This window comes from Staurois parvus, unplaced genomic scaffold, assembly GCF_062004578.1.
Source record: "Staurois parvus isolate SC_StPar_1 unplaced genomic scaffold, SC_StPar_1.0 ptg000496l, whole genome shotgun sequence".
Lineage (NCBI taxonomy): Eukaryota > Metazoa > Chordata > Amphibia > Anura > Ranidae > Staurois > Staurois parvus.
In genome coordinates, this window is record NW_028318292.1 from 679970 (window position 1) to 705863 (window position 25894).

At 48.5% G+C, this 25894-nt stretch overlaps 1 protein-coding gene across 1 annotated transcript in view; it reads right to left on the reverse strand.

Moving 5' to 3' along the window:
• Positions 1-6937: 6937 nt before the first annotated feature.
• The window catches only part of LOC149452116 (natural cytotoxicity triggering receptor 3-like), a 40646-nt gene continuing 21689 nt past the window's right edge, over positions 6938-25894 (reverse strand). Inside the window, exons 2-4 of the mRNA XM_089689747.1 lie at positions 8715-9071; positions 7337-7442; positions 6938-7257 (exon numbers count right to left, since the gene is read on the reverse strand). Of these exons, the coding sequence (XP_089545873.1) occupies positions 7245-7257; positions 7337-7442; positions 8715-9071 (476 nt within the window). The 3' untranslated portion in view covers positions 6938-7244. The remainder of the gene's footprint in view (positions 7258-7336; positions 7443-8714; positions 9072-25894) is intronic.

Sequence of the window (25894 nt, forward strand, 5' to 3'; positions counted from 1 at the left end):
AGAGCCAACTTGGTAGTATGCTGCAGCTGGGGGAACATGACTGCCAATTTCTTGTTTGTCATTGGCACCCCCTCTCTCTAGGCTCATGTCACTCCCTTCCTCATCCTGGGAACCAACATCGGAGCAGTCAAATTTCTGCGCATCCTCCAGCAGCATGTAACTGACACTATGATCGAATAATTCAGCTGACTCCTCTGTGCATGATGGCGGGGCTATGGTAGGAGTAGCTGTGGTGGACAAGCAACCTCTGGAATAGGCCGCTCTAGCAGATGTGGTGGAAGGTGAACTAGTATGAGCCTGGGTGACAGAGGATGAGGAGGATGAGGATGGTTTAGTTATCCACTTCACTACCTCCTCTGGTGACACAGAAGGAAGAGCACATGGGGGAACAACTTTTCCCCTTAATATTTTTGCTGCTGCAACAAAAAAAAATAATTAAGTTCAAAATAAAAAGTCAAAAAGCTAAAAAAAAAATCAGTTCAGATCAGATTTTGTAAAGCGCTGCGCAAAACTGTTGGCGCTATATAAATCCTGTATATTAATAATAATAGTCAGATCAGAAATAATGCCCTGAATATTTTTAGTGCTTCTGCTGCGGCAAAAAAAATACATTTAAATAAAATTAAAAAAAAAATAAACAAGCCAAAAAAAACCACAAGGAAACCACTGCAGAAGGGGGATCACTAAAGATGCAACAACAGAACCTGAAGCTGCAAAAAAAAAAAATTTGAACAGCGGTGACACAGAAGTGCTGTAAAAAAACACTGACACTTCACTGACACCACTACACTGATACACAAAACCGCACTCCACTGACTACACTGACATAATTCCTAACACGCCACTAACTAACCTCACCTAACTAACTCCACCAACCCACTACACAAGGCAGCTGTGTAAGCCCGTGAGCCATGATTGACCAAAGTCAGCAAGACTTTGGCCAATCATGGCTCTCATAGTGAATTCAGCTGGGATTGGCCAACGCATTGCAGATGACCTGCAGTAAGCTGCATTGCTTTGGTCACTCACAATGCATTGTGAGAGTGCACTGTATTGTGGGGCGCGCTGGGCGATCAGCCTGTCGAACGCCCTTACCGTTCATGTGTTCACCAAACACTCGAACATCAAGCTCATCTCTACTGAAGGGTCATCTCATTGTCTCATTATTGATCAGATATTGATAATTACACAACCAGGACAGTAAATACAGATCTCACCTGTCACATTGAGGAACGTCCCATTTCCATCTCCGGATATTTCTCGGCCGATCTGAAATGTAACTTCACAGTAATACATTCCGGAGTCTGCCAAATGCACAGGGTGTAGGGTGATGGCGGCCGATTGTCCATGGATGAACCGATCTTCCAGAGAAATCCGTATCATTCTCAGAGACCTCCGGCCCACTCCTCACTATGTGTCTGTACCACTTGTAGGACCCGATGGAAGTGGTCTCTCCGGTGATATTGTAGTCACACGGTAAGGTGACCGAACTGCCCACTGTAGCCGATATTACTGGAGTCTGCCGTACATGGATCGTCTGTGATAGAAATCCTGACAGAGAGAACAGATCAATGAGACAAGACTACAGAAGAGAAATTATTGTACAAAGATCTGCACGAGAGAAAGAGAGAGAGAAAGGAAGAAAGAAAGAAAGAAAGAAAGAAAGAAAGAGAGAGAGGGGGGGGGGAGAAAGGAAGGAAGGAAGAGAGAGAGAGAAAGAAAGAAAATAGATAGATAGATAGATAGATAGATAGATAGATAGATAGATAATAGATAGATAGATAGATAGATAGAATAGATATATAGATAGATAGATAAATAGATAGATAGATAATAGATAGATAGATAATAGATAGATAGATAGATAATAGATAGATAGATAGTTAGATATACTGTATATCTTCTCCGTCAGACCTGGCAGGGCCCCCAGCATACAGATCAGTCCAGTGATTGGGTTCATGTTGCTCTGATCGGTCCTGGTCGTCTCCCCTGAATATTCGGTATTACTGGCAGGTCTCTGCGCTGGGCGGAGTGTCTGGGACAGAAAGTTCTCTCTCTGTGGTCACCTTATGAGTTGTCACCTAGACTTTTGATAAACTCTCTGATCAGACCACTTCCTGGTGATCTCTGTGTATGGACATTCTCATACACACCTCATCACCTCATCAGCCACATTCACATATAATGAGGGTCGGAGAGGATGAAATATATGAAGGTTATACCTGGAATTCTGCAGCTTCTGCTTGTATGACACTGAGGATCCTGTGAAGCTCCTTCTGGGTGGAATGTGTAGATATTTCCTCCACGGACACAGTCATTATCAATGGGGGAGGCAGTAGTGGATACTCATGGACACTTTGCTGTCCGTTCTCAGTTCCTGCTCTCACTCCACACACTCCGTATCTAATAAGAGTTCACACGCCCAGCTCAGAGGACTGTGAACATCCCTATTCTGTAATGACCTGCAGAAATATTACACACTGGCCTCATTACACAAGTCCTATGGAATAGCTCGTTGTTGTCAGGCAGAATGCCTATGTTTATATGAAAAAAAAATTAGCTATGCTAATGTCTCAACATTCGCACAGCCATCACAACTAACCCCCATCATGTGTCCAATATGTTAATTTCCTATGATTGTCAGCTCCATCTAGTGGCTATAATGTAGTATTTACCTAAAACACAGCAATCAGGGAAATAATGCATTATGTCCACTAGCTGGAGTTGCCAATCATAGGAAATAAACATAGTGGACATATTATGGGGTTTATTCAAGAAGTATTCTCACATTGAATTTTCTATAAATAAGCCCTGTGACGGGAGTCGCTTTGGGTGGTGGATTTATATAGCGCCAACAGTTTGCAATATAAAGGGAGATGGTACAGTTACAATATCATACAAGAGGTATAGGAGGAACCTGATCAGAAGAGGTTACAATCTAATAGCAAGGGGCAAGTAGGTAATAACTGTAAGGGATGAGCTGATGGAAGAATTTGTACTGAAGTATGATCAGACATATACACTTGAAAAGTTCCTAAAAAGTTTTAATTGAGATAAAAACAATTGTACGCTCAATTTATAAAGAAAAACAAGAAGTGTTATCATACCCTGTTTGGTATTGTGGTTTTAACCCACACGTTTTGCTCTCTTTAGTGTGGTTGAGCGCTGTACAGAATCTTTTTTGTTTCCATTCATTGTTTGCTATATGGATGCCTTCTTGCTACTGACCGTCACATTGCCAGCATTAAATATGCTTTACAGATAACTAATGTACAAGGGTTGTGCAAAAGTATGGAAACACCAGGTGAAAGAACAAAATTGTTACCTAATATGGTGTTGGACCACCTTTGGCATCCAAGATGGCCTGAAGTCTCCTGGGAATTGACTAATATGAGTCTTGGATGGTGGATAATGGAATCTGATACCACTCTTCATGCAAACATCATTCCAGCTCTTGCAAAATTCCCTGAACCTTGTTCTCCCAAACTGACCATAGTGGCTCTATGAAATTGAGGTCCTGTGACTGCAATGCCCAGGGAAGGTGCAAGACTTCATCTGCATGCTCGCCAAACCACGATTTGACAACAGCAGCTGTGTGAATCAGAGCATTATCGTCTTGGTAAATGGTGCTGTCTTTGGGAAACAATGTCTGCACCATGGATTGCACATGGTCAGACAAAACTTGTACGTAGTTGCTGGCAGTGACTCTACCTTTCAAGGTGATGATGGGGCCTGCAGAATACCAAGATATGGCTGCCCAAACCATGATTCTCCGCCATCATGATTTACCGTTGGCTAAAGACAGTCCTGGTCATAAGCTTGGGATAGTGTTCGCCACATGTAAACACGTCCGGTGGTTGGGAACAGTGTGAAGCTCACTTCACTGGACAATGTTTTATTCTTCCATTGATCGATAGGCCACAATTTATGGGTATTGCACTACTCTCTCCTCTTCTGAGCATTAATATCGCTCATTAGTGGTTTGGCAATTGCAGCTCACCCGCTTTTGTCTCTTTCGGTCAGTGGACCATGTAGACCGCGCTTATACTAATCAGACAAGGGTTTTCCAGACACTGTATATGCCGTCATAGCCTTTGGTACTGTACCCTGCAACACAACAAATAAATTGGCAACTTCAGTCACAGAGGCACCAGCTAAGCGGCACCAACAATTTGCCCTCTTTGAAGTCCAGGAAGCTCTGACATGGCTCCGTATTACTAGCAGCACATGCTCTGAATGATGAAAAAGTGGCTTCCCACCCGTTAGCTTGATGTCTCATCACACAGCAGAAGCAAAAGAGTGTTACATCACTTCTACTTTCAACGCAAAACACGTCGACACTTTCACACCTGCAAATCATGTGATCTTTTCATATTTTTGCCCAATCCATGTATAGTCACCATTACTAAATAAGTAATAAGAGAAGGGTTGGATGCTCTAGAATGGGACGCTACAATTGATATTATTGAGCTATCATCTGTACCCAGTCAAGTTTTCTAAAACCCAGCTCCTCCTCTTCATTCCCATTCCTCCACCAATGCCAAGAGAGCAGTAATACCACCAACATCCGTGAGCAATGCAGCAGATGCATAAGGCAGTCATGGCTTCTCCTGATTGCTCCACAATCCCTAAACTCACTAAATAGACTGTAAAGACAACTAATGTACAAGGGTTGCACAAAATTATGGAAACACCAGGTTAAAGAACGAAATTGTTACCTAATATGGTGTTGGAACACCTTTGGCATCCAAGATGGCCTGAACTCTCCTGGGAATTGACAAATATAAGTCTTGGATGATGGATAATGGAATCAGATACCGCTCTTCATGCAAACATCATTCCAGTTCTTGCAGAGAACCCAACTCCTCCACTTCATTCCCATTCCTCCACCAATGCCAAGAGAGCAGTAATACCACCAACATCCGTGAGCAATGCAGCCTGCATAGTGTGAAGGTGTATGCAGCAGATGAATAAGGCAGTCATGGCTTCTCTTGATTGCTCCACAAACCCTAAACTCACAACAAATAACTTCATGGATTACTAGGTGTGCATTCTGGCCCAGTTGCTGATACAGGTACTCTTTTGTCCAGTTTGAAGCATCCATTTTGAAAAAGTATCTAGCACAGCGGATGGAATAATCTCCCAAAAGTGCACCAGGCTGTTGCCCTCAAGCAGGAAAAGGTTGACCCAGTGTCGGGGCAAGGTCATCCAAAGATGCCGGACTGTGCCCCCTCCCACCCCTCCCATTCATGATGTGCAAGCTTAGGGGATCCAACGTGCAGCAGTCACTCGCTTGTGAAAATCTTTGGCATTATCACTACTCCTGTCAGACTTGTAACAGAAGGAAGGCGCCCCCCATCCCTACAGTAAACCATTGCCACCCCTCCTGCCCACCTCTTGTCCCAGCCCTGGGTTGACCTCCTATAAGATAGGTGTCCCCAAGATAGGTGTCCCCATTGCGGCTTGAAGTTGTTGTCTTACCTATCCACCCCCATTTTAATTTCTAGTCGCATGATTCTTCTAATGATGTTGCTGGCAAAACAATCTATCTTTGTTCAGTTTTAATTTTTGCATTATTATCTCCTGAGACCCAGCCTGTATGGACAGTATGGCAAGTGACTAACTCAACAAGAGTGCCAAACAAACTTTCAATAGTTAAAGGCTTTTAATGATAACATTGATTCATAGCAGAAAGGTGAAAAAGAAAACACATTAGATTTTGTCTGCTATGAATCAATTGTATCATTCAAAAATTATATTGGATGTTTGCTTGACACTCTCACTGGACTGTACGTTTATAGGTTCTCAACTTTTGGTCTTTTCCCTCTTCTCAAGGGGAGTCCCCATTTTGTGTAATGCTGTTGATCCGGAGATAGTGTGCCCAGTGACAATTTGAGAGCCCCTTAAAAAAATCTGAAGCTAGTGCCCCATTTGTTCTTTTGTTTTGACAAGATCCACAGGCAGTGTCAACTCGCCAAGAAGAATTAGAAGTAGACTCCATTGTAGTTTTTTCTGGCCTTGTCCATTACAGAGGATATTTTCCTTGTTTTCATAATGATGGAAAGACATTTCTCACTAAAAGCCTTCTTATTCAGCAAAGGTGAAAGAGATGAATTGGAGAGTAGGGGGAGGCTTGGAGTATTAACCTAGGAGCAGAACCATCTAACACAAAACAGGAAGGGGCATACAAAACTGAAACCCAAACAGCACAATCTGAATATATCTGCACTTCTATGTAACAGACACAATGGGGTTTATTTACTAAAGCTGGAGAGTCCAAAATCAGACTCCCTTCTGCATAGAAACCAATCAGCTTCTAACCTCAGCTTGTTCAATGAAGCTTTGGCAATGAAACCTGGAAGCTGATTGGTTTCTATGCAGAAGTGAGTTTGATTTTGGACTCTCCAGCTTTAGTAAATAAACCCCAATTTGTTTGTTCATCCATCAGCATCACTTTCTGTTGTTTCTATTGTGTTCAGCTGTCTTCCCAACCCCAAAAATATTAGAACGTAATTTCATTCCCCACCTCTGGGGTCTTCCTTTAGTATAATGTTTGATTTCCATATGAAAAAACCCTGGAAATAACTGATTAATTTGTGGTATTTTTGCAGGGGAAGTTCTATCTCAGAAGTGTTGGGGTTGAGAATCTCAAATCGGTGGAATAAAAGTTTTCTTCAGTCATCATTTCTAACTCTTCCTATTGTATCCAAACACTAAAAGAAGTTTTGTCTGGAGTTGGGCTTTATCTTTTAGACCTTTCCCCATACAGGGGATGAACCTCTGCCATGTCCCCCTTGGTGGGGTCCACCCAGGAGGTCTGTGTGAGAGGATTTGACGTGATAACTGCTGACTGATGGCCGAGGTTCATCCCAGGATGGGAGGTCAGAGAAATACAAGTAACAGAGACACTTATAAAAAGATGACATTTCATAATGAGTTGTCTCAGAATGGTACATTTATTTTCAGACATGAATACGATGGATGGGGGAGACCTATGAGGAGACCTTAGTGAGCTGTGTCAGCAGATCCTCCAAACTCCATAGAAACGTGAGCAGATTATTGTCAGTCTGGTACGCCATTTTCAGAGAACACAACCATCCCAAATAGAAGTACAACGAGGATGGAATCCCATGGATTCTGCTGGGAAAGGATTTGTATTTGATCTTCTCCAACATGATGGATGGTAAGACAGGGCAGGGAGCAATGGGTGATTAGAGCCCAAGGATGGACATCATGTTTTCCTTTCAAAGAAAATACCTGCAGAAAGAAGAGACCGAACATTGACTCCCATGGAGGGATATTCTGTAGAGGAAACACGGGAGAACATTCTACTTACCTCGGCTGGAACAAGCAGACAGACAGGGCGGCCAGCAGCACCAGAACCCCCAGAATCAATCTGATAGCGTTCAGAACAAGGTAGGAGGTTGATCCAGAGTTTGAGGCTGAGGATGACACAGAAACATGGAAGACGAGTAAATATACTTTCTCTGTGTCTGGAATAAATGTCACCCATAGACCATAATATCTTCTATACAATGAGTCCATCAGACATGAGGTGCCATTTTCAAATTTTGCTGTGCACCCCCATTCTACCTCAGCACAACCTAGTATATACTGTATATCTGGCCCCCAGCACACCGATTGATCTTACGTCTATATCCCTGCTCCAGAACATACATGTTTTTCCCTCTATATCCCTCCCCCAGCACACCTATTTTTCATTACTCTGTATCCCTCCCCCTGCACACACCCATTGGCCCTTACTCTATATCCCACCCCCCGCACACCCATTGGCCTTTACCCTATATCCTGCCCCCAGCACACCCATTGGCCTTTACTCTATATTCCTCCTCCAGAACACCCATTTTTCTTTGCTCTGTATCCTACCTTGTACACACCCATATGCCCTTACTTTATATCCTGCCCCCAGCATACCTATTGGCCTCTGCTCTATATCCTGCCCCCAGCACACCCATTGGCCTTTTCTCTGTATTCCTCCTCCAGCACTCTAATTTTTGTTTACTCTGTATCCCACCTTGCACACACTCATTGGCCCTTATTTTATATCCCACCCCCAGGACACCCATTGGCCTTTACACTAAATCCTGCCCCCAGCACACCCATTGGCCTTAACTCTATATTCCTCCTCCAGCACACCCATTTCTCTTTACTCTGTATCCCACCTTGTACACACCCATTGGTACTTATTTTATATCCTTCCACCAGCACACCCATTGGCCTTTACGCTATATCCTGCCCCCAGCATACCCATTGGCCTTTCCTCCTCCAGCACTTTTATTTATTCTTTTTATTTCTTTTATTGGCCTTTACTCAAAATCCTGCCCCCAGCACACCCATTGGCCTTAACTACGGTATATATCCTGCCCTGAGCACACCCATGTCTGGTCTGGTGTTAAGGTCTGGTCTGGTGTTGATGTCTGGTTGGATCTGGTGTTGAGATCTGGTCTGATCTGGTGTTGATGTCTGGTTGGATCTGGTGTTGAGATCTGGTCTGGTCAGGTGTTAAGGTCCAGGCTGGTGTTGAGGTCTGGGCTAGTGTTGAGGTCTAATCTTGTGTTGAGGTATCATGGCAGGCACCATGCAGTTCATTTAAAATGCGCCTGCTTGCTTCTGCCACCTTAAGTTGTTTTTAGTGATGTTTAATTATCACACAATCCCACTTATACTACCAGAACAGTAAATCCAAATCTCACCTGTCACATTGAGAAACGTCCCATTTCCACATCCCGATACTTCATGGCGAAACTGCAGAGTAACTTCACAGTAATACATCCCAGAATCTTCCAACTCTACACCATGCAGAACAATGGAGGCTGATTGTTGGATGATGAATTGATTGGGACCTGGTGTGGCGAGTCTCCCGGAGTAATTGTGATTATTTTCAGAGACCTCCAACCCAGAATTTATCGCGTCTCTGTACCACTTGTAGGATCCAATCGTAGTGCTCGCCTCACCACTGACATTGTAGTCACAAGGTATGGTGACCGAACTGCCCTCTATGGCCCATAGTATTGGAATCTGTGATACGTGGATTTTCTCTGATAGAAATCCTAAGAAAGAGATAGATAGATAGATAGATAGATAGATAGATAGATAGATAGATAGATAGACAGGAACATATTCCCTCCATCATTTTGCTAAAAATTCATACAGAATTGACAAAATCAGCCAGTGTGAACTCCATTTTTCTTTGTCTCATATACAGTCAGGTCCATAAATATTGGGACATGGACACAATTCTAACATTTTTGGCTCTATACACCACCACAATGGATTTGAAATGAAACGAACAAGACGTACTTTAACTGCAGACTGTCAGCTTTAATTTGAGGGTATTTACATCCAAATCAGGTGAACAGTGTAGGAATTACAACAGTTTGCATATGTGCCTCCCACTTGTTAAGGGACCAAAAGTAATGGGACAGAATAATAATCATAAATCAAACTTTCACTTTTTAATACTTGGTTGCAAATCCTTTGCAGTCAATGACAGCCTGAAGTCTGGAACGCATAGACATCACCAGACGCTGGGTTTCATCCCTGGTGATGCTCTGCCAGGCCTCTACTGCAACTGTCTTCAGTTCCTGCTTGTTCTTAGGGCATTTTCCCTTCAGTTTTGTCTTCAGCAAGTGAAATGCTCCATCGGTTTCAGGTCAGGTGATTGACTTGGCCATTGCAGAACATTCCACTTCTTTCCCTTAAAAAACTCTTTGGTTGCTTTTGCAGTCTGCTTTGGGTCATTGTCCATCTGCACTGTGAAGCGTCCAATGAGTTGTGAAGCATTTGGCTGAATATGAGCAGATAATATTCCCGAAACACTTCAGAATTCATCCTGCTGCTTTTGTCAGCAGTGACATCATCAATAAATACAAGAGAAGCAGTTCCATTGGCAGCCATACATGCCCACGCCATGACACTACCACCACCATGCTTCACTGATGAGGTGGTATGCTTAGGATCATGAGCAGTTCCTTTCCTTCTCCATACTCTTCTCTTCCCATCACTCTGGTACAAGTTGATCTCGGTCTCATCTGTCCATAGGATGTTGTTCCAGAACTGTGAAGGCTTTTTTAGATGACGTTTGGCAAACTCTAATCTGGCCTTCCTGTTTTTGAGGCTCACCAATGGTTTCCATCTTGTGGTGAACCCTCTGTATTCACTCTGGTGAAGTCTTCTCTTGATTGGTGACTTTGACACACATACACCTACCTCCTGGAGAGTGTTCTTGATCTGGCCAACTGTTGTGAAGGGTGTTTTCTTCACCAGGGAAAGAATTCTTCGGTCATCCACCACAGTTGTTTTCCATGGTCTTCCGGGTCTTTTTGTGTTGCTGAGCTCACCGGTGCGTTCCTTCTTTTTAAGAATGTTCCCAACAGTTGTTTTGGCCACGCCTAATGTTTTTGCTATCTCTCTGATGGGTTTGTTTTGATTTTTCAGCCTAATGATGGCTTCACTGATAGTGACAGCTCTTTGGATCTCATCTTGAGAGTTGACAGCAACAGATTACAAATGCAAATAGCACACTTGAAATGAACTCTGGACCTTTTATCTGCTCATTGTAATTGGGATAATGAGGAAATAACACACACCTGGCCATAGAACAGCTGAGAAGCCAATTGTCCCATTACTTTTGGTCCCTTAACAAGTGGGAGACACATATGCAAACTGTTGTAATTCCTACACCGTTCACCTGATTTGGATGTAAATATCCTCAAATTAAAGCTGACAGTCTGCAGTTAAAGCACATCTTGTTCGTTTCATTTCAAATCCATTGTGGTGGTGTATAGAGCCAAAAATGTTAGAATTGTGTCCATGTCCCAATATTTATGGACCTGACTGTACCAGTGGACCTGCCACTATATAAATATCTACATATAATTACAGCTGCTGTAGGTGGGGTACCGGCACTCAGTACACTTACAGAGCACAGGGCCGGGATTATGGGGTGACATGGCACGCCTCACAATTATCTGCAATGTAAATCATGTGAGAGGCCATTCCTGTCACATTAGTAAATGTAATGATACAGAGATGAGCCTCAACTTGGGGAAAATTTGGGTATACTTCTAAAGCAGTTAATCTGACATTCACCAAACATTCACTGCCAGTGAATCTTCCTGACACGTCTTTAAAATGAGAGTCATTGATTCACCAAGAGTGAAGTCACCGGCACTTCTTTATAACTATGCCTCTGTAGTGCCCTGCATTGTTTTATATGTGAGATGCAAACGGAGAAACAAAAAAAGGGCGCACCGACCTAGTGCCTTATCGCTTAAAAATATATTTATTGAAGGAACAAAGTAAGTATCCTACTCACAATAGACATAAAAACACAAGCATGTCAAACTGAACAAGATGTATGATCTGAGTCCATATGATGGAACCCTCGATGACCAACTGGCTAACGCGTTTCGAGGACAAAACCTGTTCCTCAGAGCCTCTTAGCCAGCTGGTCATCCAGGGTTCCATCGTATGGACTCAGATGCTGTTTGGATCATACATCTTGTTCAGTATGACTTGCCTGTGTTTTTATGTCTATTGTGAGTATGATACTTACTTTGTTCCTTCAATAAATATTTGTTTAAACGATAATGCACTAGGTCGGTGCGCCCTTTTTTTGTTTCTCCATTTGCATCTAGTGTATTTGGACCACCCCGGTCTGTTGAGGGCAGCAAGCAGTGCATATTCCAGAAAATTCCAGAACATTCCTATTGGGTCTACTGAATCCTTTCCTAGAACAGGAGAAAAGTGTTTGTTGTATTGTTTTATATGTGTCTACCTCTTACTGTAGGCACAAAGGGGGTTATTTACTAAATCTGGAGAGTGCAAAATCCGGTGCAAACTCTGCATAGAAACCAGTTTCCAGGTTTTATTGCCAAAGCTTAATTGCACAAGCTGAAGTTAGAAGCTGATTGGCCACCGTGCACAGCTACACCAGATTCTGAGTGCTCCTGTTTTAGTAAATCTCCCCCAAAGCGATATTGTTGTTGATGAATTGTGAGAATAGCATAGTGACTTAGCTTTGGGTGGAGGTTTGCCTTATTTTAAACGGTGTTTTACTCTGTATATTAAACTTCTTATAAAAACACAACTAGCATCCGGTATCTCCCTGCATTGGTTGCTAAATGAATGCATAATGAAATTATTTTCCTCAATATTGTCTCCTCCCACTTAATACTCCACCCACCATAGTCATTGCCATCATCACACCCCTATCACCCCCTTACCATCCCCAGTATGATTGATGGCCCACCATTATCTTCACCATCACCTACCTCATCCCCAGTATGATGACCTTCCATTGTCTTCACCATCACCTACCTCATCCCCAGTATGATTGATGGCCCACCATTATCTTCGCCATCACCTACCTCATCCCCAGTATGATGACCCTCCATTGTCTTCACCATCACCTACCTCATCCCCAGTATGATCACCCTCCATTGTCTTCACTAGAGATGAGCGAATTATTCAAAAATTCGATTCGACTGATTCGGCGAATTCGTGAAAAAATTTTGATTCGAGTCGAATATATTCGCTGCGAATTTAACTTATAAAAGGGTGTTTCTAGGCTTCAGAGAGCCTTTATATTAGTGCAGAACACTGTACCTTTAATTTAAATGTCCTTGGAGTCTGCTGGGGAAGAGAAATAATACTGTCAGTCAGTATGACATGCAGATGAGTGTCGTCGATCTTAGAATCACCGCACACTTCACTCATTTGGGCAGTCACGGGGCCAAAACCAGAGTGTGGAGCCACAGTGTGGCGGTGGAGGCAGCAGCAATGGGAGGCCATACAGCACCCTATGACAAAAATGGAAACCACCAGCAGTGTGAGGAGACCTGAAAGTGGCACATGGCAGAGTGTGGCGATGGAGACAGCAGCAATGGGAGGCCGTACAGGGACCCATGACACACTCTGGACCTGGCAGCAGCATGAGGAGGCGGTACAGGGGCCCATGACAGATTACGGGCCTGGCAGCAGCATGAGGAGTTGGTACGGGGGCCCATGGCAGATTACGGGCCTGGCAGCAGCAATGGGAGGCCGTACAGGAACCCATGAGAGACTCTGGACCTGGCAGCAGCATGAGGAGGCGGTACAGGGGCCCATGACAGATTACGGGCCTGGCAGCAGCATGAGGAGTCGGTACGGGGGCCCATGACTCTGGACCTGGCAGCAGCATGAGGAGGCGGTACAGGGGCGCATGACAGATTATGAGCCTGGCAGCAGCAACTTGGACAGGAGGATGTTCAGCTTCTGCACCGTCGGGTGCGTGCTCGCAAACTGTTGTCTCTTGGAAATGGATTCCAAGAAAGACTGCTGACGGAATCCGTGAAGAGGAGTAGCAGGAGAAGGAGCATCTGAACGAGCGGAATATGCCAACAAGCGACAACAGGGGCCCATGACAGATTACGGGCCTGGCAGCAGCATGAGGAGTCGGTACGGGGGCCCATGGCAGATTACGGGCCTGGCAGCAGCAATGGGAGGCCCGTAATCTGCCAGCACCCTATGACAAAAAATGGAACACACCAGCAGTGTGTGAGGAGACCTGAAAGTGGCACATGGCAGAGTGTGGCGATGGAGACAGCAGCAATGGGAGGCCGTACAGGGACCCATGAGAGACTCTGGACCTGGCAGCAGCATGAGGAGGCGGTACAGGGGCCCATGGCAGATTAGGGGCCTGGCAGCAGCTATGGGAGGCCCGTAATCTGCCAGCACCCTATGACAAAAAATGGAACCCACCAGCAGTGTGAGGAGACCTGAAAGTGGCACATGGCAGAGTGTGGCGATGGAGACAGCAGCAATGGGAGGCCGTACAGGGACCCATGAGAGACTGTGGACCTGGCAGCAGCATGAGGAGGCGGTACTGGGGCCCATGGCAGATTACGGGCCTGGCAGCAGCAATGGGAGGCCCGTAATCTGCCAGCACCCTATGACAAAAAATGTAACACACCAGCAGTGTGAGGAGACCTGAAAGTGGCACATGGCAGAGTGTGGCGATGGAGACAGCAGCAATGGGAGGCGGTTCAGGGACCCATGAGACACTGTGGACCTGGCAGCAGCATGAGGAGGCGGTACAGGGGCCCATGGCAGATTAAGACCTGGCAGCAGCAATGGGAGGCCCGTAATCTGCCAGCACCCTATGACAAAATGGAACCCTGGGCTGGGGCAGGCAGAACCGCCGTATCTTTATCACGGTTTTCCCAGGCCACCGAATGGCGACGCTGCATATGCTGACGCAACGCTATAGTCCCAACATGGGCCCCCTGGCCACGCTTGACTTTCTGGCCACATAGTCGACATACGGCTACGTTTACTTCCTCGGGCGGCTTGACGAAAAATTGCCACACCGCCGAGTAGGAAACTTTGCCCCCGCTACTCCTCACTGGCTGACTGCTACTTCCTCCGTGCACACCGGCACCACTACTGGCCGTGGTGGTAGGCTGCAGTGGAGCTGGTGCTCTACTCCGTGGCCGTTTGCCTCCACTGACACTGCTGCGACCCTGCTGCCTCCTGGCAGCAGCAATGGGAGGACGTACAGGGACCCATGACACACTCTGGACCTGGCAGCAGCATGAAGAGGCGGTACAGGGGCCCATGGCAGATTAGGGGCCTGGCAGCAGCAATGGGAGGCCCGTAATCTGCCAGCACCCTATGACAAAAAATGAAACACACCAGCAGTGTGAGGAGACCTGAAAGTGGCACATGGCATGAGACACTGTGGACCTGGCAGCAGCATGAGGAGGCGGTACAGGGGCCCATGGCAGATTAGGGGCCTGGCAGCAGCTATGGGAGGCCCGTAATCTGCCAGCACCCTATGACAAAAAATGGAACACACCAGCAGTGTGAGGAGACCTGAAAGTGGCACATGGCATGAGACACTGTGGACCTGGCAGCAGCATGAGGAGGCGGTACAGGGGCCCATGGCAGATTAGGGGCCTGGCAGCAGCTATGGGAGGCCCGTAATCTGCCAGCACCCTATGACAAAAAATGGAACACACCAGCAGTGTGTGAGGAGACCTGAAAGTGGCACATGGCAGAGTGTCGCGATGGAGACAGCAGCAATGGGAGGCCGTACAGGGACCCATGAGACACTGTGGACCTGGCAGCAGCATGAGGAGGCGGTACAGGGGCCCATGGCAGATTACGGGCCTGGCAGCAGCAATGGGAGGCCCGTAATCTGCCAGCACCCTATGACAAAAAATGGAACACACCAGCAGTGTGAGGAGACCTGAAAGTGGCACATGGCATGAGACACTGTGGACCTGGCAGCAGCATGAGGAGGCGGTATAGGGGCCCATGGCAGATTAGGGGCCTGGCAGCAGCTATGGGAGGCCCGTAATCTGCCAGCACCCTATGACAAAAAATGGAACACACCAGCAGTGTGAGGAGACCTGAAAGTGGCACATGCCATGAGACACTGTGGACCTGGCAGCAGCATGAGGAGGCGGTACAGGGGCCCATGGCAGATTAGGGGCCTGGCAGCAGCTATGGGAGGCCCGTAATCTGCCAGCACCCTATGACAAAAAATGGAACACACCAGCAGTGTGAGGAGACCTGAAAGTGGCACATGGCAGAGTGTGGCGATGGAGACAGCAGCAATGGGAGGCCGTACAGGGACCCATGAGAGACTCTGGACCTGGCAGCAGCATGAGGAGGCGGTATAGGGGCCCATGGCAGATTAGGGGCCTGGCAGCAGCTATGGGAGGCCCGTAATCTGCCAGCACCCTATGACAAAAAATGGAACACACCAGCAGTGTGAGGAGACCTGAAAGTGGCACATGGCAGAGTGTGGCGATGGAGACAGCAGCAATGGGAGGCCGTACAGGGACCCATGAGAGACTCTGGACCTGGCAGCAGCATGAGGAGGCGGTATAGGGGCCCATGGCAGATTAGGGGCCTGGCAGCAGCTATGGGAGGCCCGTAATCTGCCAGCACCCTATGACAAAAAATGGAACACACCAGCAGTGTGAGGAGACCTGAAAGTGGCACATGGCAGAGTGTGGCGATGGAGACAGCAGCAATGGGAGGCCGTACCCATGAGAGACTCTGCACCTGGCAGCAGCATGAGGAGGCGGTATAGGGGCCCATGGCAGATTAGGGGCCTGGCAGCAGCTATAGGAGGCCCGTAATCTGCCAGCACCCTATGACAAAAAATGGAACACACCAGCAGTGTAAGGAGACCTGAAAGTGGCACATGGCAGAGTGTGGCGATGGAGACAGCAGCAATGGGAGGCCGTACAGGGACCCATGAGAGACTCTGGACCTGGCAGCAGCATGAGGAGGCGGTATAGGGGCCCATGGCAGATTAGGGGCCTGGCAGCAGCTATGGGAGGCCGTACAGGGACCCATGAGAGACTCTGGACTTGGCAGCAGCATGAGGAGGCGGTATAGGGGCCCATGGCAGATTAGGGGCCTGGCAGCAGCTATGGGAGGCCCGTAATCTGCCAGCACCCTATGACAAAAAATGGAACACACCAGCAGTGTGAGGAGACCTGAAAGTGGCACATGGCATGAGACACTGTGGACCTGGCAGCAGCATGAGGAGTCGGTACAGGGGCCCATGGCAGATTAGGGGCCTGGCAGCAGCTATGGGAGGCCCGTAATCTGCCAGCACCCTATGACAAAAAATGGAACACACCAGCAGTGTGAGGAGACCTGAAAGTGGCACATGGCAGAGTGTGGCGATGGAGACAGCAGCAATGGGAGGCCGTACAGGGACCCATGAGAGACTCTGGACCTGGCAGCAGCATGAGGAGGCGGTATAGGGGCCCATGGCAGATTAGGGGCCTGGCAGCAGCTATGGGAGGCCTGTAATCTGCCAGCACCCTATGACAAAAAATGGAACACACCAGCAGTGTGAGGAGACCTGAAAGTGGCACATGGCAGAGTGTGGCGATGGAGACAGCAGCAATGGGAGGCCGTACAGGGACCCATGAGAGACTCTGCACCTGGCAGCAGCATGAGGAGGCGGTATAGGGGCCCATGGCAGATTAGGGGCCTGGCAGCAGCTATAGGAGGCCCGTAATCTGCCAGCACCCTATGACAAAAAATGGAACACACCAGCAGTGTAAGGAGACCTGAAAGTGGCACATGGCAGAGTGTGGCGATGGAGACAGCAGCAATGGGAGGCCGTACAGGGACCCATGACACACTCTGGACCTGGCAGCAGCATGAGGAGGCGGTACAGGGGCCCATGGCAGATTAGGGGCCTGGCAGCAGCTATGGGAGGACGTACAGGGACCCATGAGACACTGTGGACCTGGCAGCAGCATGAGGAGGCGGTACAGGGGCCCATGGCAGATTACGGGCCTGGCAGCAGCAATGGGAGGCCCGTAATCTGCCAGCACCCTATGACAAAAAATGGAACACACCAGCAGTGTGAGGAGACCTGAAAGTGGCACATGGCATGAGACACTGTGGACCTGGCAGCAGCATGAGGAGGCGGTACAGGGGCCCATGGCAGATTAGGGGCCTGGCAGCAGCTATGGGAGGCCCGTAATCTGCCAGCACCCTATGACAAAAAATGGAACACACCAGCAGTGTGAGGAGACCTGAAAGTGGCACATGGCAGAGTGTGGCGATGGAGACAGCAGCAATGGGAGGCCGTACAGGGACCCATGTGAGACTCTGGACCTGGCAGCAGCATGAGGAGGCGGTATAGGGGCCCATGGCAGATTAGGGGCCTGGCAGCAGCTATGGGAGGCTCGTAATCTGCCAGCACCCTATGACAAAAAATGGAACACACCAGCAGTGTGAGGAGACCTGAAAGTGGCACATGGCAGAGTGTGGCGATGGAGACAGCAGCAATGGGAGGCCGTACAGGGACCCATGAGAGACTCTGCACCTGGCAGCAGCATGAGGAGGCGGTATAGGGGCCCATGGCAGATTAGGGGCCTGGCAGCAGCTATGGGAGGCCCGTAATCTGCCAGCACCCTATGACAAAAAATGGAACACACCAGCAGTGTGAGGAGACCTGAAAGTGGCACATGGCAGAGTGTGGCGATGGAGACAGCAGCAATGGGAGGCCGTACAGGGACCCATGAGAGACTCTGCACCTGGCAGCAGCATGAGGAGGCGGTATAGGGGCCCATGGCAGATTAGGGGCCTGGCAGCAGCTATGGGAGGCCCGTAATCTGCCAGCACCCTATGACAAAAAATGGAACACACCAGCAGTGTGAGGAGACCTGAAAGTGGCACATGTTTGGGGCATGATTCATGGCGGATTTAGTCAGTTGTGTCAGGAACTGGTGGTTTGAAATCCAGACTAATCCACGCCTGATTCATTTTCACAAACGTGAGTCTCTCCACACTTTGGGTGGACAGTCGTGTCCTCCGCGGAGTTACAAAACCTCCTGCCGCACTAAACACGCGCTCCGATGCCACGCTACTGGCCGGGCATGACAGCCTTTCAAGGGCAAATTCAGCTAGTTGGGGCCAAAGGTCAAGTTTCGTTGCCCAGTAGTCAAGGGGATTGTCTACCTCGGTTGGCAGGGTGCTGTCCAAGTAGGCCCAAGCCTGTTGTTTGAGGTCCTGCTCCAGGTCCACCTGATGCTGCTGCTGCTGCTGCGGCTGGTTAGTAGTTTCCTCACTGCGCTGGTGAAGAAAGCTACTCATCATCGACTGCAGACTGAGGCAGCCGCTGCTGGTGGAGCTGCCACTGCTCCTACCACCCCACCCCTCCCCTGCTGCCATGGCAGCGGAACGCGAGCGCACAGGGCCCACAGTGTCTGAGGATGGACGTTGGCGCAGAAAGGCAGAGACCAACTGACTACATAGGTGGTTTTTATAGTACGTTATTTTGGCCTCCCTCTCAGCAGGTGTGAAAAAGGCCACCATTTTTGAACGGTAGCGAGGGTCCAACAAGGTGGACAGCCAAAAGTCATCCCTCTGTCTGATGGTTATTATTCGGCTGTCGCTACGCAAGCAACCGAGCATGCTATGGGCCATTTGTGCCAAGGAATGCGAGGGACTCCCTGCCTCCATCTCCACAGCATACTGCCACGGTGCGTCTGGGTCCTCTGTCTCCTCCTCCTCCTCCTCTACCAGATGCTCCTGCTCCTCCACTCCTGTCCGCTGAGTGGAAAAACCACCCATTTCACTCAATAATTCCTGAGCACAAATGTCCTCCTCTACCTCCTCCTCTTCTTCCTGTCCTGCCCCCACAGGGGTCATGTGGCGTTGAGATCTGTGCGCCACGTCTACCGCACCCTGACCAGCCATTGTTAACAGCATTTGTTCCAGGACGTGCAACAGAGGAATGACGTCGTTCATCCCATAGTCCTGCCGACTCACGAATAGCGTGGCCTCCTCAAAGGGCCTGAGCAAGCGGCAGGTGTCACGCATGAGCTGCCAATGGCTGACATCGAAGTTACACAGGGGAGTACCTTTATCCGCTTGTAACATCAGGAAATCGGTGATGGCCTTTCGCTGTTCGTAAAGGTGGTCTAACATGTGTAGGGTTGAATTCCACCTTGTTGCAACGTCGCAGATCAGGCGATGCTGTGGAATTCCGTTCTGCCGCTGCAGCTCAAGGAGGGTGTGCTTTGCGGTGTAGGAATGGCTGAAATGCATGCAAAGTTTACGTGACATTTTAAGGATGTCTTGCAGTGGGATGGTGGATTTTAGGAACCGCTTGAAAACCAGATTGAACACGTGAGCCATGCATGGCGCATGGCACAACCTTCCTTGACGCAGAGCAGACACCATGTTCTTTCCGTTGTCGGTCAACATGGTTCCGATTTTCAGTTTGCGCGGAGACAGCCATCTGTCGATTTCTCTGTTCATTACACTCAGAAGTTCCTCCCCTGTGTGACTACGTTCGCCAAGGCATACCAGGTGCAGCACAGCGTGACACCGTTGCGCCCTGCACATGTGATATGCCGGTCGGGTAATGGGACTTGGCACGGGGGTGGCGGCTGAGGACACGGCGGAAGAAGAGGTGGTAGAGGCGGACATCTTTGCCGGACCAAGGACGTGCAAACGTGGAGGCAAAAGCGGCGTGACCTGTCCAAGTTGCTGGTGCGGCTGTGACGGCACCACGTTCACCCAGTGGGCCGTAAATGACATGTACTGTCCCTGACCGTAGTTACAGCTCCACACGTCGGCGCTGCCGTGCACTTTGGCAGAGACCGACATGCTCAAAGACTGGCCCACCATCTCTTCTACATGTGAATGCAGGGCTGGCACTGCCTTTTTGGCGAAGAAATGACGGCTTGGCACTCTCCACCGCGGCGCGGCACAAGCCATCATTTCTCGGAAAGGTGCTGAGTCCACCACTTGGAAAGGGAGGGACTGCAGCACCAGCAACTTGGACAGGAGGACGTTCAGCTTTTGCACCGTCGGGTGCGTGCTCGCAAACTGTTGTCTCTTGGAAACGGATTCCAAGAAAGACTGCTGTCGGAATCCGTGAAGAGGAGTAGCAGGAGAAGGAGCATCAGAACGAGCGGAAGATGCCAACGAGCGACAACTCCCCTCAGCAGAGGTGTTGGAGCCTTGACTGGCTGATAGAGGGCGATTGACGTCGGGTGACGGAGCAAGTAACGGAGCGGGTAAAGTGAGGGAGCGGAGGCTGGGGCAGGCAGAACCGCCGTATCTTTATCACGGTTTTCCCAGGCCACCAAATGGCGACGCTGCATATGCTGCCGCAATGCTGTAGTCCCAACATGGGCCCCCTGGCCACGCTTGACTTTCTGGCCACATAGTCGACATACGGCTACGTTTACTTCCTCGGGCGGCTTGACAAAAAATTGCCACACCGCCGAGTAGGAAACTTTGCCCCCGATACTCCTCACTGGCTGACTGCTGCTTCCTCCGTGCACACCGGCACCACTACTGGCCGTGGTGGTAGGCTGCAGTGGAGCTGGTGCTGTACTCCGTGGCCGTTTGCCTCCACTGACACTGCTGCGACCCTGCTGCCTCCTGGGCAACCCACCGACTGTTTTGCTCGCTGCCAAGCTGCCACCCTCTTCTCCTGATGATGCGGAAGCAATAGCCTGATGACGACGAGGCTGCCAAGTGCGATCAGCCTCATCATCATCAATTAGGGTCTCCGCCTCACTACTAGCCCCCTCGGCTGCGTGTGGGTCAGGAGACAGACCTGTCTCTAGACCGGCTACCGAGCCACTCTCCTCGCCACTACTTCTTCGCCTGGCTGCTGAAGAGGCGGATGTCTCCCCCCGTTCCTGACCGCCCTCTGTTAGTTCTTCCTCACTGTACAGTGGGGCTGAGCCCACAGCATGCGATACTTCGCTTGGTGAGGGAACACCAAAGGACAGGGGCAGGTCGAGGACACGTGATTTCAGTGGGCTTGCTCCCGGGCCATGCCAACTAACGGTTGTGTCTGACGTACCCACCGACCGTTGGCTGTAGGTGTCAGAGGTGACCTGGGAAGAGGAAGACGACTGAGCCAACCAATCGATGACGGCAGGGTTGTCGGTGGAGACACAACCGCTGGATGACACCGGGAGCAATGGCCTCTGGCTGCGACTAGTGCTGCCTCGACCCCTTCCTCTGCTGCCACGTCTGCTCGCTCCTAAAACATTGCCTCCTCTGCCACTCCTATGCATGTTGTCTGACATACTCTTTAATTAAACGATTCTGTGTCCCTGAGTAACAATTCTATGTCTGTCCCTGAGTAACAATTCTGTGTCCCTGAGTAACAATTCTGTGTCCCTCAGTAACAATTCTGTGTCCCTCAGTAACAATTCTGTGTCTGTCCCTGAGTAACAATTCTGTGTCTGTCGCTAAGTAACAATTCTGTGTCCCTGAGTAACAATTCTGTGTCCCTCAGTAACAATTTTGTGTCCCTGAGTAACAATTCTGTGTCCCTGAGTAACAATTCTGTGTCCCTCAGTAACAATTCTGTGTCCCTCAGTAACAATTCTGTGTCTGTCCCTGAGTAACAATTCTGTGTCTGTCGCTGAGTAACAATTCTGTGTCCCTCAGTAACAATTCTGTGTCCCTCAGTAACAATTCTGTGTCTGTCCCTGAGTAACAATTCTGTGTCTGTCCTGAATAACAATTCTGTGTCCCTGAGTAACAATTCTGTGTCCCTCAGTAATAATTCTGTGTCCCTCAGTAACAATTCTGTGTCTGTCCCTGAGTAACAATTCTGTGTCTGTCCCTGAGTAACAATTCTGTGTCCCTAAGTAACGTTTCTGTGGCCCTAAGTAACGGTTCTGTGGCCCTCAGTAACAAATCTGTGTCCCTCAGTAACAATTCTGTGTCCCTCAGTAACAATTCTGTGTCCCTCAGTAACAATTCTGTGTCTGTCCCTGAGTAACAATTCTGTGTCTGTCCCTGAGTAACAATTCTGTGTCTGTCCCTGAGTAACAATTCTGTGTCCCTCAGTAACAATTCTGTGTCCCTCAGTAACAATTCTGTGTCTGTCCCTGAGTAACAATTCTGTGTCTGTCCCTGAGTAACAATTCTGTGTCCCTCAGTAACAATTCTGTGTCCCTCAGTAACAATTCTGTGTCTGTCCCTGAGTAACAATTCTGTGTCTGTCGCTGAGTAACAATTCTGTGTCCCTCAGTAACAATTCTGTGTCCCTCAGTAACAATTCTGTGTCTGTCCCTGAGTAACAATTCTGTGTCTGTCCATGAGTAACAATTCTGTGTCCCTGAGTAACAATTCTGTGTCCCTCAGTAACAATTCTGTGTCCCTGAGTAACAATTCTGTGTCCCTCAGTAACAATTCTGTGTCCCTCAGTAACAATTCTGTGTCCCTCAGTAACAATTCTGACACTGCTGCAACCCTGCTGCCTCCTGGGCAACCCACCGACTGTTTTGCTCGCTGCCAAGCTGCCACCCTCTTCTCCTGATGATGCGGAAGCAATAGCCTGATGACGACGAGGCAGCCAAGTGCGATCAGCCTCATCATCATCAATTAGGGTCTCCGCCTCACTACTAGCCCCCTCGGCTGCGTGTGGGTCAGGAGACAGACCTGTCTCTAGACCGGCTACCGAGCCACTCTCCTCGCCACTACTTCTTCGCCTGGCTGCTGAAGAGGCGGATGTCTCCCCCCGTTCCTGACCGCCCTCTGTTAGCTCTTCCTCACTGTACAGTGGGGCTGAGCCCACAGCATGAGATACTTCGCTTGGTGAGGGAACACCAAAGGACAGGGGCAGGTCGAGGACACGTGATTTCAGTGGGCTTGCTCCCGGGCCATGCCAACTAACGGTTGTGTCTGACGTACCCACCGACCGTTGGCTGTAGGTGTCAGAGGTGACCTGGGAAGAGGAAGACGACTGAGCCAACCAATCGATGAAGGCAGGGTTGTCGGTGGAGACATGACCGCTGGATGACACCGGGAGCACTGGCCTCTGGCTGCGACTAGTGCTGCCTCGACCCCTTCCTCTGCTGCCACGTCTGCTCCCTCCTAAAACATTGCCTCCTCTGCCACTCCTATGCATGTTGTCTGACATACTCTTTAATTAAACGATTCTGTGTCCCTCAGTAACAATTCTGTGTCTGTCCCTGAGTAACAATTCTGTGTCCCTGAGTAACAATTCTGTGTCCCTCAGTAACAATTCTGTGTCCCTCAGTAACAATTCTGTGTCCCTGAGTAACAATTCTGTGTCCCTGAGTAACAATTCTGTGTCCCTGAGTAACAATTCTGTGTCCCTCAGTAACAATTCTGTGTCTGTCCCTGAGTAACAATTCTGTGTCTGTCGCTGAGTAACAATTCTGTGTCCCTCGGTAACAATTCTGTGTCCCTCAGTAACAATTCTGTGTCTGTCCCTGAGTAACAATTCTGTGTCTGTCGCTGAGTAACAATTCTGTGTCCCTGAGTAACAATTCTGTGTCCCTCAGTAACAATTCTGTGTCCCTCAGTAACAATTCTGTGTCTGTCCCTGAGTAACAATTCTGTGTCTGTCCCTGAGTAACAATTCTGTGTCCCTCAGTAACAATTCTGTGTCCCTCAGTAACAATTCTGTGTCCCTCAGTAACAATTCTGTGTCTGTCCCTGAGTAACAATTCTGTGTCTGTCCCTGAGTAACAATTATGTGTCCCTAAGTAACGTTTCTGTGGCCCTAAGTAACGGTTCTGTGTCCCTCAGTAACAAATCTGTGTCCCTCAGTAACAATTCTGTGTCCCTCAGTAACAATTCTGTGTCCCTCAGTAACAATTCTCTGTCTGTCCCTGAGTAACAATTCTGTGTCTGTCCCTGAGTAACAATTCTGTGTCCCTGAGTAACAATTCTGTGTCCCTCAGTAACAATTTTGTGTCCCTGAGTAACAATTCTGTGTCCCTCAGTAACAATTCTGTGTCCCTGAGTAACAATTCTGTGTCCCTGAGTAACAATTCTGTGTCCCTCAGTAACAATTCTGTGTCCCTCAGTAACAATTCTGTGTCTGTCCCTGAGTAACAATTCTGTGTCTGTCGCTGAGTAACAATTCTGTGTCCCTCAGTAACAATTCTGTGTCCCTCAGTAACAATTCTGTGTCCCTCAGTAACAATTCTGTGTCTGTCCCTGAGTAACAATTCTGTGTCTGTCCCTGAGTAACAATTCTGTGTCCCTGAGTAACAATTCTGTGTCCCTCAGTAACAATTCTGTGTCCCTCAGTAACAATTCTGTGTCTGTCCCTGAGTAACAATTCTGTGTCTATCTCTGAGTAACAATTCTGTGTCCCTCAGTAACAATTCTGGGTCCCTCAGTAACAATTCTGTGTCTGTCCCTGAGTAACAATTCTGTGTCTGTCCCTGAGTAACAATTCTGTGTCCCTAAGTAACGTTTCTGTGGCCCTAAGTAACGGTTCTGTGGCCCTCAGTAACAAATCTGTGTCCCTCAGTAACAATTCTGTGTATGTCCCTAAGTAACAATTCTGTGGCCCTAAGTAACGTTTCTGTGGCCCTAAGTAACGTTTCTGTGGCCCTAAGTAACGATTCTGTGGCCCTAAGTAACGATTCTGTGGCCCTAAGTAACATTTCTGTGGCCCTAAGTAACGTTTCTGTGGCCCTAAGTAATGTTTCTGTGGCCCTAAGTAACAGTTCTGTGGCCCTCAGTAACAATTCTGTGTCCCTCAGTAACAATTCTGTGTCTGTCCCTGAGTAACAATTCTGTGTCCCTAAGTAACGTTTCTGTGGCCCTAAGTAAAGTTTCTGTGGCCCTAAGTAACGATTCTGTGGCCCTAAGTAACGTTTCTGTAGCCCTAAGTAACGTTTCTGTGGCCCTAAGTAACGTTTCTGTGGCCCTAAGTAACGGTTCTGTGTCCCTCAGTAACAATTCTGTATCCCTCAGTAACAATTCTGTGTCTGTCCCTGAGTAACAATTCTGTGTCCCTAAGTAACAATTCTGTGTCTGTCCCTGAGTAACAATTCTGTGTCCCTAAGTAACGTTTCTGTGGCCCTAAGTAACGGTTCTGTGGCCCTCAGTAACAAATCTGTGTCCCTCAGTAACAATTCTGTGTCTGTCCCTAAGTAACAATTCTGTGGCCCTAAGTAACGTTTCTGTGGCCCTAAGTAACGTTTCTGTGGCCCTAAGTAACGATTCTGTGGCCCTAAGTAACGTTTCTGTAGCCCTAAGTAACGTTTCTGTGGCCCTAAGTAACGTTTCTGTGGCCCTAAGTAACAGTTCTGTGGCCCTCAGTAACAATTCTGTGTCCCTCAGTAACAATTCTGTGTCTGTCCCTGAGTAACAATTCTGTGTCCCTAAGTAAAGTTTCTGTGGCCCTAAGTAACGGTTCTGTGGCCCTCAGTAACAAATCTGTGTCCCTCAGTAACAATTCTGTGTCTGTCCCTAAGTAACAATTCTGTGGCCCTAAGTAACGTTTCTGTGGCCCTAAGTAACGTTTCTGTGGCCCTAAGTAACGATTCTGTGGCCCTAAGTAACGATTCTGTGGCCCTAAGTAACGTTTCTGTAGCCCTAA